This window comes from Aquarana catesbeiana, linkage group LG08 (assembly GCF_042186555.1).
Source record: "Aquarana catesbeiana isolate 2022-GZ linkage group LG08, ASM4218655v1, whole genome shotgun sequence".
Lineage (NCBI taxonomy): Eukaryota > Metazoa > Chordata > Amphibia > Anura > Ranidae > Aquarana > Aquarana catesbeiana.
Genome location: NC_133331.1, coordinates 72,372,236 through 72,385,605, shown reverse-complemented (window position 1 = coordinate 72,385,605; position 13,370 = coordinate 72,372,236). Strand labels below are relative to the sequence as shown.

At 42.2% G+C, this 13,370-nt stretch overlaps 1 protein-coding gene across 2 annotated transcripts in view; it reads right to left on the bottom strand.

The window, feature by feature from the left end:
- The window catches only part of LOC141105837 (transient receptor potential cation channel subfamily V member 6-like), a 77,294-nt gene extending 64,327 nt beyond the window's left edge, over positions 1-12,967 (bottom strand). For both annotated transcript variants that reach the window (XR_012235662.1, XM_073595967.1), the window contains exon 1: positions 12,464-12,967. Coding sequence is in view for 1 of the 2 variants with exons in the window: in XM_073595967.1 (XP_073452068.1) it covers positions 12,464-12,594 (131 nt within the window). In the remaining variant the exon portion in view is untranslated. The remainder of the gene's footprint in view (positions 1-12,463) is intronic.
- Positions 12,968-13,370: the final 403 nt, after the last annotated feature.

Genomic DNA, 13,370 nt, shown 5'->3' with positions numbered 1-13,370 from the left:
TTTTCACTCTCACGGACCACCAAGCCTATGGCATTTTCTACTCCTTTGATTGTCAGTTCCACCTAGTGGCCACCACGTGGTATTTTACTGACTGTTGTAATTCAGAGGGGGGGGGAGGGGAAACACACACACACACACACACACACACACACACACACAAAACAACAAAACATATTGGATACATTATGGTGATTTTTTGTGACAGAGATAAAAATACTTAAGGCATTCACACAGCATAAATGGAACCCCAAGGGTACAAATACCCCCTAAAAAATGCCCATTATTTAATCAAAGAATCTGTCCATGCAATATCATTCAATAATCTGTAAAATTTATTTTGCAGCCTGTTGTACTTGGTTTACAGTTGCAGAACAATTTTAGCAGGTTGGTCAGACAGGCCATCGGAGATTGTAACTATCAGTACTAAATTCCCGAGTGGTTATCTGATCTCAACACATAAAGTAAAGATGGAACTTGTAAAAGGAATTGCACTTGCAGTATATAGTCTCAATCACACAAACTGGATCAAACATGGATGGGTAAACGTTTATCAAGGGTGATGAATAAATTCCAAAGTCTTCCTTTATCAAGGCTGCTACAGCTTCATGAGTTTGCATTGCTTCCACCAATGGTATATAATGAGCTTCACTCTAAAGTTAGTATAGTACATAAAGTTTAGTAGTTTGAGACATCATGGGAGGTACTAAGCCATTCAGCCGGCACTACTGGTCAGTAAGTAGTGTGCAGGGGCGGACTGATCATTCGGGCACTGACCGAGGGCCCCAAGCCACTAGGGGGCCCCCCCATCAGGGTGGCCAGCCTCAGTAAAACCAGGGACAGATTGTAAAAATCTGTGTATTTTTACATCTGTCCCTGAAATGTCTGACACTGACATCATTTTGAGCTAAAATTTCGGAGGCTATAGCTGCTCCGCCCCTCCACTACCTCCTCAGCCAATGGGAACGCAGTGTACACGCGGCCTTCCCCCCACGCAGCTTCTTTGAATACAGAGCAGGATATGCCGACGGCTGGAGGAGAGGGAGGCGGGGACACAGCTGCAGTGTGGGATGGACTTCAGGTTGATGCAAGGTAAGCTGACTAACATGGTTAGTTAAATGTCGTTTTATCAGTGCTTTCCTCTGGTGAGCAGAAGGGGAGGATGCGTTTCCTCTAGCAGAGCTCCTGTCTCTGAGACTGTTAGAGCGTTATTCTGTGTGTGAGAAATGCACTTTTCCTGGGGGAAGGATGTTCTGAACTTCTCCCCCAATCTCTGCTACACCTCCCTACTGATTACCTGCCCACCAATACACAGGCACATCATCCTCCTTTCGTGTGTGTGTGTGTCTATACTGTGTCTGTATAGTGTGTGTGTGTGTGTGTGTGTGTCTATACTGTGTCTGTATAGTGTGTGTGTGTGTGTGTGTGTGTCTATACTGTGTCTGTATAGTGTGTGTGTGTGTGTGTGTGTGTGTGTGTGTGTGTGTGTGTGTCTATACTGTGTCTGTATAGTGTGTGTGTGTGTGTGTGTGTGTGTGTGTGTGTGTGTGTGTGTGTGTCTATACTGTGTCTGTATAGTGTGTGTGTGTGTGTGTGTGTGTGTGTGTGTGTGTGTGTGTGTGTGTGTGTCTATACTGTGTCTGTATACAGTGTGTCTATACTGTGTCTGTATACAGTGTGTCTATACTGTGTCTGTATACAGTGTGTCTATACTGTGTCTGTCTAGTGTGTCTATACTGTGTCTGTATACAGTGTGTCTATACTGTGTCTGTATACAGTGTGTCTATACTGTGTCTGTCTAGTGTGTCTATACTGTGTCTGTCTAGTGTGTCTATACTGTGTCTGTCTAGTGTGTCTATACTGTGTCTGTCTAGTGTGTCTATACTGTGTCTGTCTAGTGTGTCTATACTGTGTCTGTCTAGTGTGTCTATACTGTGTCTGTCTAGTGTGTCTATACTGTGTCTGTCTAGTGTGTCTATACTGTGTCTGTCTAGTGTGTCTATACTGTGTCTGTCTAGTGTGTCTATACTGTGTCTGTCTAGTGTGTCTATACTGTGTCTGTCTAGTGTGTCTATACTGTGTCTGTCTAGTGTGTCTATACTGTGTCTGTCTAGTGTGTCTATACTGTGTCTGTCTAGTGTGTCTATACTGTGTCTGTCTAGTGTGTCTATACTGTGTCTGTCTAGTGTGTCTATACTGTGTCTGTCTAGTGTGTCTATACTGTGTCTGTCTAGTGTGTCTATACTGTGTCTGTCTAGTGTGTCTATACTGTGTCTGTCTAGTGTGTCTATACTGTGTCTGTCTAGTGTGTCTATACTGTGTGTCTGTGTCTATACTGTGTGTCTGTGTCTATACTGTGTGTCTGTGTGTATACTGTGTGTCTGTGTGTATACTGTGTGTCTGTGTGTATACTGTGTGTCTGTCTGTCTGTGTCTGTCTGTCTGTGTCTGTCTGTCTGTGTCTGTCTGTCTGTGTCTGTCTGTCTGTGTCTGTCTGTCTGTGTCTGTCTGTCTGTGTCTGTCTGTCTGTGTCTGTCTGTCTGTGTCTGTCTGTCTGTGTCTGTGTCTGTCTGTCTGTGTCTGTCTGTCTGTGTCTGTCTGTCTGTGTCTGTCTGTCTGTGTCTGTCTGTCTGTGTCTGTCTGTCTGTGTCTGTCTGTCTGTCTGTGTCTGTCTGTCTGTCTGTGTCTGTCTGTCTGTCTGTGTCTGTCTGTCTGTGTCTGTCTGTCTGTGTCTGTCTGTGTCTGTCTGTCTGTGTCTGTCTGTCTGTCTGTGTCTGTCTGTCTGTCTGTGTCTGTCTGTCTGTCTGTGTCTGTCTGTCTGTGTCTGTCTGTCTGTGTCTGTCTGTGTCTGTCTGTCTGTGTCTGTCTGTCTGTGTCTGTCTGTCTGTCTGTGTCTGTCTGTCTGTGTCTGTCTGTCTGTGTCTGTCTGTGTCTGTCTGTCTGTCTGTGTCTGTCTGTCTGTGTCTGTCTGTCTGTGTCTGTCTGTCTGTGTCTGTCTGTGTCTGTCTGTGTCTGTCTGTCTGTCTGTGTCTGTCTGTCTGTGTCTGTCTGTCTGTGTCTGTCTGTGTCTGTCTGTCTGTCTGTGTCTGTCTGTCTGTCTGTGTCTGTCTGTCTGTGTCTGTCTGTGTCTGTCTGTCTGTCTGTCTGTGTCTGTCTGTCTGTCTGTGTCTGTCTGTCTGTCTGTGTCTGTCTGTCTGTCTGTGTCTGTCTGTCTGTCTGTGTCTGTCTGTCTGTCTGTGTCTGTCTGTCTGTCTGTGTCTGTCTGTCTGTCTGTGTCTGTCTGTCTGTCTGTGTCTGTCTGTCTGTCTGTGTCTGTCTGTCTGTCTGTGTCTGTCTGTCTGTCTGTGTCTGTCTGTCTGTCTGTGTCTGTCTGTCTGTCTGTGTCTGTCTGTCTGTCTGTGTCTGTCTGTCTGTCTGTGTCTGTCTGTCTGTCTGTGTCTGTCTGTCTGTCTGTGTCTGTCTGTCTGTCTGTGTCTGTCTGTCTGTCTGTGTCTGTCTGTCTGTCTGTGTCTGTCTGTCTGTCTGTGTCTGTCTGTCTGTCTGTGTCTGTCTGTCTGTCTGTGTCTGTCTGTCTGTCTGTGTCTGTCTGTGTCTGTCTGTCTGTGTCTGTCTGTGTCTGTCTGTCTGTGTCTGTCTGTCTGTCTGTCTGTCTGTGTCTGTCTGTCTGTCTGTGTCTGTCTGTCTGTCTGTGTCTGTCTGTCTGTCTGTGTCTGTCTGTCTGTCTGTGTCTGTCTGTGTCTGTCTGTCTGTGTCTGTCTGTCTGTGTCTGTCTGTCTGTGTCTGTCTGTCTGTGTCTGTCTGTCTGTCTGTCTGTGTCTGTCTGTCTGTCTGTCTGTGTCTGTCTGTCTGTCTGTCTGTGTCTGTCTGTCTGTGTCTGTCTGTCTGTGTCTGTCTGTCTGTGTCTGTCTGTCTGTGTCTGTCTGTCTGTGTCTGTCTGTCTGTGTCTGTCTGTCTGTGTCTGTCTGTGTCTGTCTGTGTCTGTCTGTGTCTGTCTGTGTCTGTCTGTGTCTGTCTGTCTGTGTCTGTCTGTCTGTGTCTGTCTGTCTGTGTCTGTCTGTCTGTCTGTGTCTGTCTGTCTGTCTGTGTCTGTCTGTCTGTCTGTGTCTGTCTGTCTGTCTGTGTCTGTCTGTGTCTGTGTCTGTCTGTCTGTCTGTGTCTGTCTGTCTGTGTCTGTCTGTCTGTGTCTGTCTGTCTGTGTCTGTCTGTCTGTGTCTGTCTGTCTGTGTCTGTCTGTCTGTGTCTGTCTGTCTGTGTCTGTCTGTCTGTGTCTGTCTGTCTGTGTCTACTGCATGATCCATGTGTGCCCACTGCCGCTCAACAGAAATCGCTCCAACAATCCAGTGCCCATGAAAAATGCACTTGCTGCCATTTGGAGCCATCTGATTGGTGAACAGCTGAGCCCGGCCTCTGATCAGGCAGCAGGGCAGGGCACACACCTGTGCTGTGACATCATAGCACACATCAAACATGGCTTTTATTCACAAGCCTCAATGCCCAATCTGTAGCCAACCACAGCAGTTCACTATTCAGCTGGCTCCACGACTCACTTGTGCTGTTCAGAGCCGCAACAAGTGGATTTTTTTTAAAGCCTTTTCCCGCCAGCTGCCTACCACACCAAGCACTAAGGTGAAAAGGTGTGTGTAAAGGCACACCGAAAAAAAGTAGAAAGCTTTGAAAAGGTTTTTTCAAAAATGTCATTAGCATGATGATGAGGGGCAGAGGGTGGAACTGGTCAAGGCAAAACATAGGCATAGTAAAGGGCCAAGATAGGCATATAATTGGCCACAGTTGATTAAGAATAGAACCAAATTACAGCGAGCAACAAAGTTATTGTTGCGTAAAACTGGACTGGACTTTTAGTTTAATAAAGTTTGTATGGAACTAAAACTGGACTCAGACTACAGTCTTGAAAAAGTGCTGCACTTTAAATGTTTATATATCATACTTCTAGTCCTGATCACAAGAAACTCCCATTATTGTAGATGTGAAGATTTGTCCAATGATAAAATTCAGGGATCACAAGTTTCTGGATTCCTGATTAACGCAGTTCCCTGCAGATCAGACAAGCATCAATACAAATATCCACCGATTGCAGGACAGATTGGAGATGCATGACAGGGTCTGGGAGGACTGGCACAGGCGAGAGGACCCACCCTAGGCTGGCGACCGAGCACGCTCTCTCTCTCTCTCTCTCTCTCTCTGATTAAAATAGATACATGTTAGTTGACGAATTTTGAAGATATGGAATTTGTTACATTACTATTCTATTCGGATGAATGTATCCTACTGCCTACCAGTTTTAATGTCTGCCAGATGTATTTTGTATTGCGCGATTTACAAATCTTTTGTATCTTTATATATATGTGACTAATAAAAACTGTTATTTGGAAAAAAAAAAAAAATACAAATATCCAGGAGAATCCAAAATGTGTGACTTGGTCGTCCCATGTCAGTATTACGGACAAATATATCCAAATTTTATTTCATACCTCCGCTAAAGCTATTTGGGGATAAAGAAAAAGGGCTCGCTTGTGAAGTTTATACAGCGGCTCATTAAACTTCACGCTCTCCTCTTGTAATCACTCTTCAGCTTCCCATGAAGCAGTCAATTGCCTCTGCCCCGCTAAGGTAATATGTTTGCTTTTCAGTAGTAAAAAAAAAAAAATGAAAACAGCAATTCTTTGCCTTATCTTTACAATCATCTCCAGATTTCTCAGGCCATCAGCTGGTAAAATTGTTGCAACGCGCCAAAACGATCAACAGGAGAATTCTGTTTACCTTACAGGAAGTCGGGTAATGCAGAGTGAGCTCAGAGAATGGCATTCTGAGTTTTTTTTAAAGAGGAAGGATGAGGATAGATAGATAGATATGCCATTACACGCATATGAATTTTAATGGCATCCCAGTTTTAAAGTTCATGTGCGTGTACAGGTAGGCATCCAAATACTTTTGGTAATATATTTATTTTTTCATTCATCTCATCTGTGTTCATCCAGCAAACTGGTGTGTAAATTCATTCTATGCAGATAGGGCAAAACTGAATGCTCTCAAATTATATTCTCTGCAGATCGACTGTATTAATATAGAAAATGCTGCATTTGGTCCTAATGCAGCATCCCCCCCCCCCCCAATTTACAAAATTCGATATACAGAGAATATAGAATAAGAACAAGAACATTTGATGTTGCCTCATTCACAGAACAATTTCACATGTAGTTTCGATTTGATGTAAGAAGGGGAGGGGGGCAGGTATGCTTCTGTGAACAGGGGTATGGACTGAGAACTCTGATGTGAAAGAGGGGCTTCTAATGTCTTATCATTCAGCTCACCACCATGCTGCCAAAGCCACACTGTGGTAAAGATTGGGAACTGTGAATTTATTATAAAAATGGTTGGGGGGTTGAGGAGGGAATTTTAGGACTCAAATTTGAAAGATTTGAAGGGAGAGGCTGACAACTGATGTGAAGGAAGGGGGGGGGAGCAGAGTATGCTAATGTGATGGTGGGGGGGTGAACTGATGGAAAAATGTGGGGGGGGCAAAGGATTTTGTTGTGAAAGGGGGGACCACAGCCTCTGATGTGAAAGATGGGGGGGGGGGGGGGGGACTAATGGCTCCAATGTGGAAGGGAGGGATTGAGGATGGAGGAACAGCAATCATACTGTGACTGTGTTTATGTATTTTCCCCATCTATTCCAGCAGGTGGTGCTGTAGTATAATAGTGTGTTATCTATGTTAAGGCAATCAGAGGAAGTACCATCCTTATTGTGTTATATGCACTTGTTTAGGTTCTCTTCCTGTTCTATGACAAAAGGCACGTAATGTATTTCTCCATGAAAGTAAAAGGTGTTCTTCTGCATACAACAAGCTTCCAGCACATAATGATTTCAATACTCAGCTAATAAAAGATAGGGCTTTTGATGTGATTGGGGACCCCATTTTATACACAGGTGCCTCAAAATTATTCTCAAAGGGTGCCGTGAATGGAGAAAAAAAAAAAGGGGGGGGGGGGTATAGAAAGACTGTTATATAAACCAACAGAAAAGAGTCCCTTTCGCAAAGCAAACTAAGTCACCCTTTAGCAGTCGCTCCCCATATCAAATATTAATCTATCACATGTGAAGTAAGAGCAGCAAACTGAAAACTGTAGCCATGGATGTACTTGTTTGAAATTCATTGTGCCATTGTCAAGTATCAAGTCCACAATAGAAAGGGGCAGTGTGCTTAAAAAGTCATGACAAGGGTTGAACAGATGTATACAGTCAACGTCCTAGACCGGTGATGGCGAACCTTGACACCTCAGATGTTTTGGTACTACATTTCCCATGATGCTCATGCACTCTGCAATGTAGTTGAGCATCATGGAAAATATCATTCCAAAACATCTGGTATGCCAAGGTTCGCCATCACTGTCCTAGAGCATCCCCAACACTACCATTGATATTCCCCCGTAAATAACCAAAATAGCACCTGAATACGTTCCAATTGCCGTAGCAATCTTCAAACAAACTTGGACTTAATCTCTGTATCTGCAGAAGTAGTACATATATTGGGCCCTTGGAGCAACACACTATCTTGGGGACATTCTCCAAACCAACCTGACCAATATCCAGTTGACTGCAATGAATGCCACACTGAAGATGGGTCCCCGATTATTTTACACCAATACCACCATGACTGCCTTCAAAGACCCCAAACTACTCATTGGTTGCTGTGGCTTCTAAAAATTTGGTGACCATAAGAGCATAGGATGTGTGTGGGAGGTCCACTTTTCGTGTGCAGATCACAAAGTGGGCTTTCAACGCTCTTTCCATCAGACCATCTCCAAAGCCCCTTCCAACCAACATACCACCACCTAAGGAAGGTAACCTCTGAAGAACCTGTTAATAATCACTTAACCTTGGTTCCCTAGCTTTCCTATTCACACTGTCACATTACTACTGCACCTACTTGTTATGCCCCATACACACGGTCGGACATTGATCGAACATTCCGCTAACAAAATCCTAGGATTTTTCCCGACGGATGTTGGCTCAAACTTGTCTTACATATACACGGTCACACAAAGTTGTCGGAAAATCCGATCAATCCGTGACTTAAAACACGTACGTCGGGACTATAAACGGGGCAGTAGCCAATAGCTTTCATCTCTTTATTTATTCTGAGCATGCGTGGCACTTTGTGCGTCGGATTTGTGTACACACGATCGGAAATTCCGACAACGGATTTTGTTGTCGGAAAATCCGATGGAAAATGTGTGATGGAGCCTACACACGGTCGGAATTTCCGACAACAAGGTCCTATCACACATTTTCCGTCGGAAAATCTGACCGTGTGTACGGGGCATTAGATTTTCTCTTGCTCTGGGCCTAGAGTTTCCACCATCCCTGTCCCGAGTTTCCAGGTTTGCACCACTGCTGTGCCCATTATGAGGGGTTCCCACTATCCTTGTGGTGGGTTCCCAAATCTGTAAAACCTGCTGTGTCCATTATGAAGGGTTCCAACCATCCCTCTACTGTGTCCCGGTCTGCACACCTGCTGTGACTATTATGAGGGATTTCCAACATCTCCATAATAGCTCCTGGGTCTGCACACCTGCCGTTTCCATTTTGTGGGGTTCCCACCATCCCTGCACTGAGTTACTGGTCTGCTCACCTGCTGTGCTAATTATGAGGGGCTCACATCATCCATGTGCCGAGTTCCTGGGTTTGTACACCTGATGTGCTCTATATTAGGGGATATTCCCACCATCCCAACTGGACTTCCTCTTTATTTTATATTACAAAATGTAAAAAAGGAGGAGCAGATGTACCCAAAACTCCAAAGTGGACAGGAACAGAGTTGGGAATTCTAGCAGGGAAGCCTTGGTGTTGGAGTATCAAAGACACATAAGAAGCCACAGGCCAGCTCAACCCATCAGGCTCGATCTACAAATACAATGTCATCTTTTGGCTAGAAAAACCCTCTAAAGTCCACTTTCCAGGAGTCATTCCTTTGCTGATTCCCCATCATCCCGACTGGACTTCTTCATTTTACATTTTTCATAATATAACAGGAACACTCAAAACTCCAAAATGGACAAGAATAGAGTTGGAGTATCGAGGACACAAGAAGGTAGGGGCCAGCTTAAACCATCAGGCTCCATCTACAATAAAAATGTCACCCTTAGACAGAACAACCCTTGCCAGGAAAACTGTGCAGCCTGCCATCACTACTTCCACCTTTGTGAATCAACTCCCATGTGCAGACAAATAGGAAGGGGACTTGACAAACCAATACAATACAACCACTCTGTAAAAATGCATGCCTAGCTTGGCTGAGCACCCCCAGCAAGACACTATATGCATGGAGTTTTCATTTTCTCCCTGTGCTTGTGTTGGATTTCTCCCACACCCCAAAGTCATGCTGGGAGGTTGCCTCCTGTCTAAATTGCCCCTAATATATGCAGGTATTATGTGAGATAGAGACGTTAGATTGTAATCTTTTGAGGGCAGGGAATGATGTGAATGTACAACATGTAGGGTTCTGCATTAATCATTGTAGCTATATAAATATCTGCAATAAATAAAATGTTCATGGAAAGCAGATTGAGTAAAGAGGTGACAGACCAGATCCTTTTCGGGTAACAAAGAACAGATTGTTTCCTAATGATTGAGCTCTCAAGTGAATGGCCAGATTGGGGCTGTGTGATACGCATCAACTTTTCAAGCAAACTTTATGATTAAGCAAGCCATAGATTATGCAATTTTCTTTCTTCAACCATGGGAGAGATTCCTCCATCAACACAGAGCGTGTTGATAGAGAAAATCTATCGATTTTCTTTCCTTCAACCCATGGTTGGAGGAAAGAAAATCACTTGGTTCCCCCATTAATACAGCCAGTGTTGATGGGGGGGAATCCTTCCTGCTTCGCCATTGTATTTTGGCAGTGGTAGGTTTCCCCACCATCAGAATACAATGATCACTACTGGTGGCTATAGGGGCTGGCAGTAATCACACAGGAAACATAAAAACAGAAAAGTGACAGCAGAAATAAGACCAAGTAGTCCATTAAGTCTGCCCGATTTTTTTTTTTCTCATTAACCTTTTGGTTTGAGTATAGATCTATGTATGGAAAAACACAACAGCTGTTTGTATTGAAACAGATCGACTTCAGTACAAGAAGCCTTCCCATAGATGGATTGTAATTTGGATGGTTCCTGTTGAACCGGCAAAATTTTGATTCATCTATGGTCGGCCTTATAGAAATTGTTATGGCTGTACAGACCAATTTTGTTATCTTTTGTGTCCATCAAGAATAGGTCCTGTGATGCGAGAGCTGTGGACACAAGCAATTAGCGACCAGTGATTACAGAATTGTTCCCTTGTAGCGTACTCTCTAGGCATATTCAATGATACCGTGTAAAAAAAAAAAAAAAAAAAAAAGGGGGAGTACAAAGTGCAGAAACCTACTGATAACAGATTTCACTGATAAGGTCAGATTAATAAAGTATCATTGCTGGTTATGTAAGGAGTTTGCAGCCCAAAAAAAAGAACTTGTCCAAATTCTATAAGGGTTCATGTATCACAAAATTACATACAGTATGTGTATAATAGCGTAATATATAATTATTATAGTCTGTATAAGGATAACAAGACTAGATGACTAAAAGAAGCCGTATTACTTTAATGGCATTTTTCCAGCAGCATCTTAAAGATCTTAAAGCTTACAAACATCACACCTCAGTGTTCTGGTGCTTTGTGCTATATGTTGTTACAAGATAACATGCGCTGAACTAGAACAGCCCCAAATGTATTATCAAAGCTTGGGCTCCGTTCACACTTGTGTGACTGGTCATGCAACTTTGGACCCCAAAGTCACATGACAAGTGATTTTCCATGTTTTCCAATGTTAACCACTCATATATGTGCGACTTAAAGTTGCAGCAACTTCAAAAGTAGTTCATGCACCTTGGAGGGCCATAGCCTTTAATGTTAACCCTCAAAAATTGCATGAAAGTCGTACCTGAATGTTATACAGTGCAACAGTTGTCCATTATAACTGGTCAAAGCCAAAGTCGTATCCAAGCTGCACCAATCTAAAAAGTTTTGTTAAAGTTGCACTTCAAAGTCGGCACAACTTTGGAGTCATACAGATATGAACGGTACTCATTGGAAATTATGGGGTACGACTGGTCATGTGACTTTGCAGTCCCAAGTCGCAGGACAAGTTACACAAGTGGAAAACGGAGCCTAAATTGAACACGCTGAAGTTAGAAGCCGATTACTATGCATAGCTTCACCAGATTCTGAGAGCTCCAGTTTTAGTTAATCTCCTATGATATATCGGAGGTAATCTGAGCTGAATGGATGCAAGTCCCATAGATCTAATATTGGTCCAGAAAGCTCCTGCAGCAAAAAACTGAACGGAGTCAGATGTCACAAAAGCCACTTTCATTTCATTCTGCTCCGATTCAGCAGACCGCCCACCTAAACACACAAATGCAGTCACATGACGCTGTACACATGCAAAAATGAATCGGCATGGCGCATTCAGTATCGTTGCAAAACACGAACCAGTGAAGTGAACATTTTGAGATATAAAACAGGCAGTGAGGAGGCAACATAACACTTCTCTACCACTTGTAAAATACCCGCGGAAAAGCAATCCACCACGGATCGGACAGCAATAATCACTGCAAGTGTGAATGATCCATTACAGCTATGTGGATTCCTAAATTATAACAACATGCAACATTTACTGCAGCCAACGTATATAAACATTTTTTAAGTTGCCATATCCAGTAGCTACATAGCACAAATCAATCAGCTTGTTATTTTTTTTGATCTGTAACACATTATCTGCACTCTAGAACATAAGTGGAATGCAGTTTTGTTTTTCTTTTGCAACGAGTGCTATCTCGTTATCGATAAAACGTGAAATCAGCAGCTTAAATTGCTTAACAACACGCATGCAAAAAAATACAGTGATGCATGGAAAATAGGACTCTTGTAAACATTAGATCCAGACAACTTTTATCCAGAATTCACCCAATTTTTAAAAATGTATTCTGGTTGAAAAATACATAGCTTTTTTGAAAACATAAAAAAAGATAAATAAAATAAATAATATATAAATTTTAGCTAAAATGTATTTTTAAAGATTTTTTTTTCGATGTAAGTATTTGCAAGCATGTGTGTTAAAAAAATGGTAATGCAAGCATTTCATGTGCTTTTTTACATTACTAAGGGGTCCTTTTTTTAAAAAAACAAAAAACAAAAAAAAAAAAAAAAAGGAAGGAGGACCCATTAGTAATGTAAAAAAGCACATGAAAAGCTTGCAGTACCATTTTTTTAACACACATGACTGCAAATGCATACATGGTAAAAAAAAAAAAATCTTAGTAAGTTAAATTATATATATATATTTTAGTTTAAGGTTACAGTTTAAAATACTCATTGAACAGAGTAAATGTAGAATGGTTACTCACCGCGTCTGCTGTAGCATGTGCATGAGATCCAGTTCCAATCCCTCGGGTGCATGACTTTGAATCTGGCTTTTAATTCCATTCCAGACATTGCTGGGGATGCCTGAAGTCTTTTTACACTGAAATATTCCCATTGCTTTTCCTGTTACACTTCTATTGACTTACTCAAAGACTTTAATGAACGACTTTAATTAGCATAATTAAGTTTAGAACAGGAGCATCTATTAAATCTCAAAATAAACTTTTCTAAAGAGTCTTGGCCGGGTTGTAAGTCTGTCTGCTAAAACTTCCTACAATGTTTTAAAAAGTCTAAGAAATAAAAAAAAAAAGAAAAACTTTAACTGAGACTTGTAAAATTGTAGCAAAAAAATTAAATACAAAATTGGATCTGATTTGGACAGTCAATTGTTGTAGGACTACCTTGGGATGTCAGGGATCTACTCTGTTTCCTCTGGGAGACAAGAGTGACACAGGACAAGATGTGCAAGCAAATTAAAAAGAATTATCCTCTGCTGTAATTAAAAGTAGGCTGAACCCGGGGAGGTTACCTGTGTGTGTGGAGTACACACACCTCCTTACACAATTAAAGAGATAGACCTTCTGTTTACCAGCAAATACCGCTGTCCCTATCAAATGGAAGGGTTTAGGAATGGCATGTTTGGTTGCCAGAAGGTGTTGGGGGCTGGGATGCAATACAATATGATGAAATAAGACCAAAAAAAAAAAAAAAGTACCCACAAATACAACACAGTGAAAAAAAACTAAAAAAACAAAAAGAAACTACCTACTAATACAGCTCAGTGGAAAAACAAAACAAAAAAGGAGCATAAAAAAAAAAAAAGAAAATATCCATAAATACAACACAGTAAAAAAAGTACAAAAATAAAGTACCCACAAATACAACAGTGAC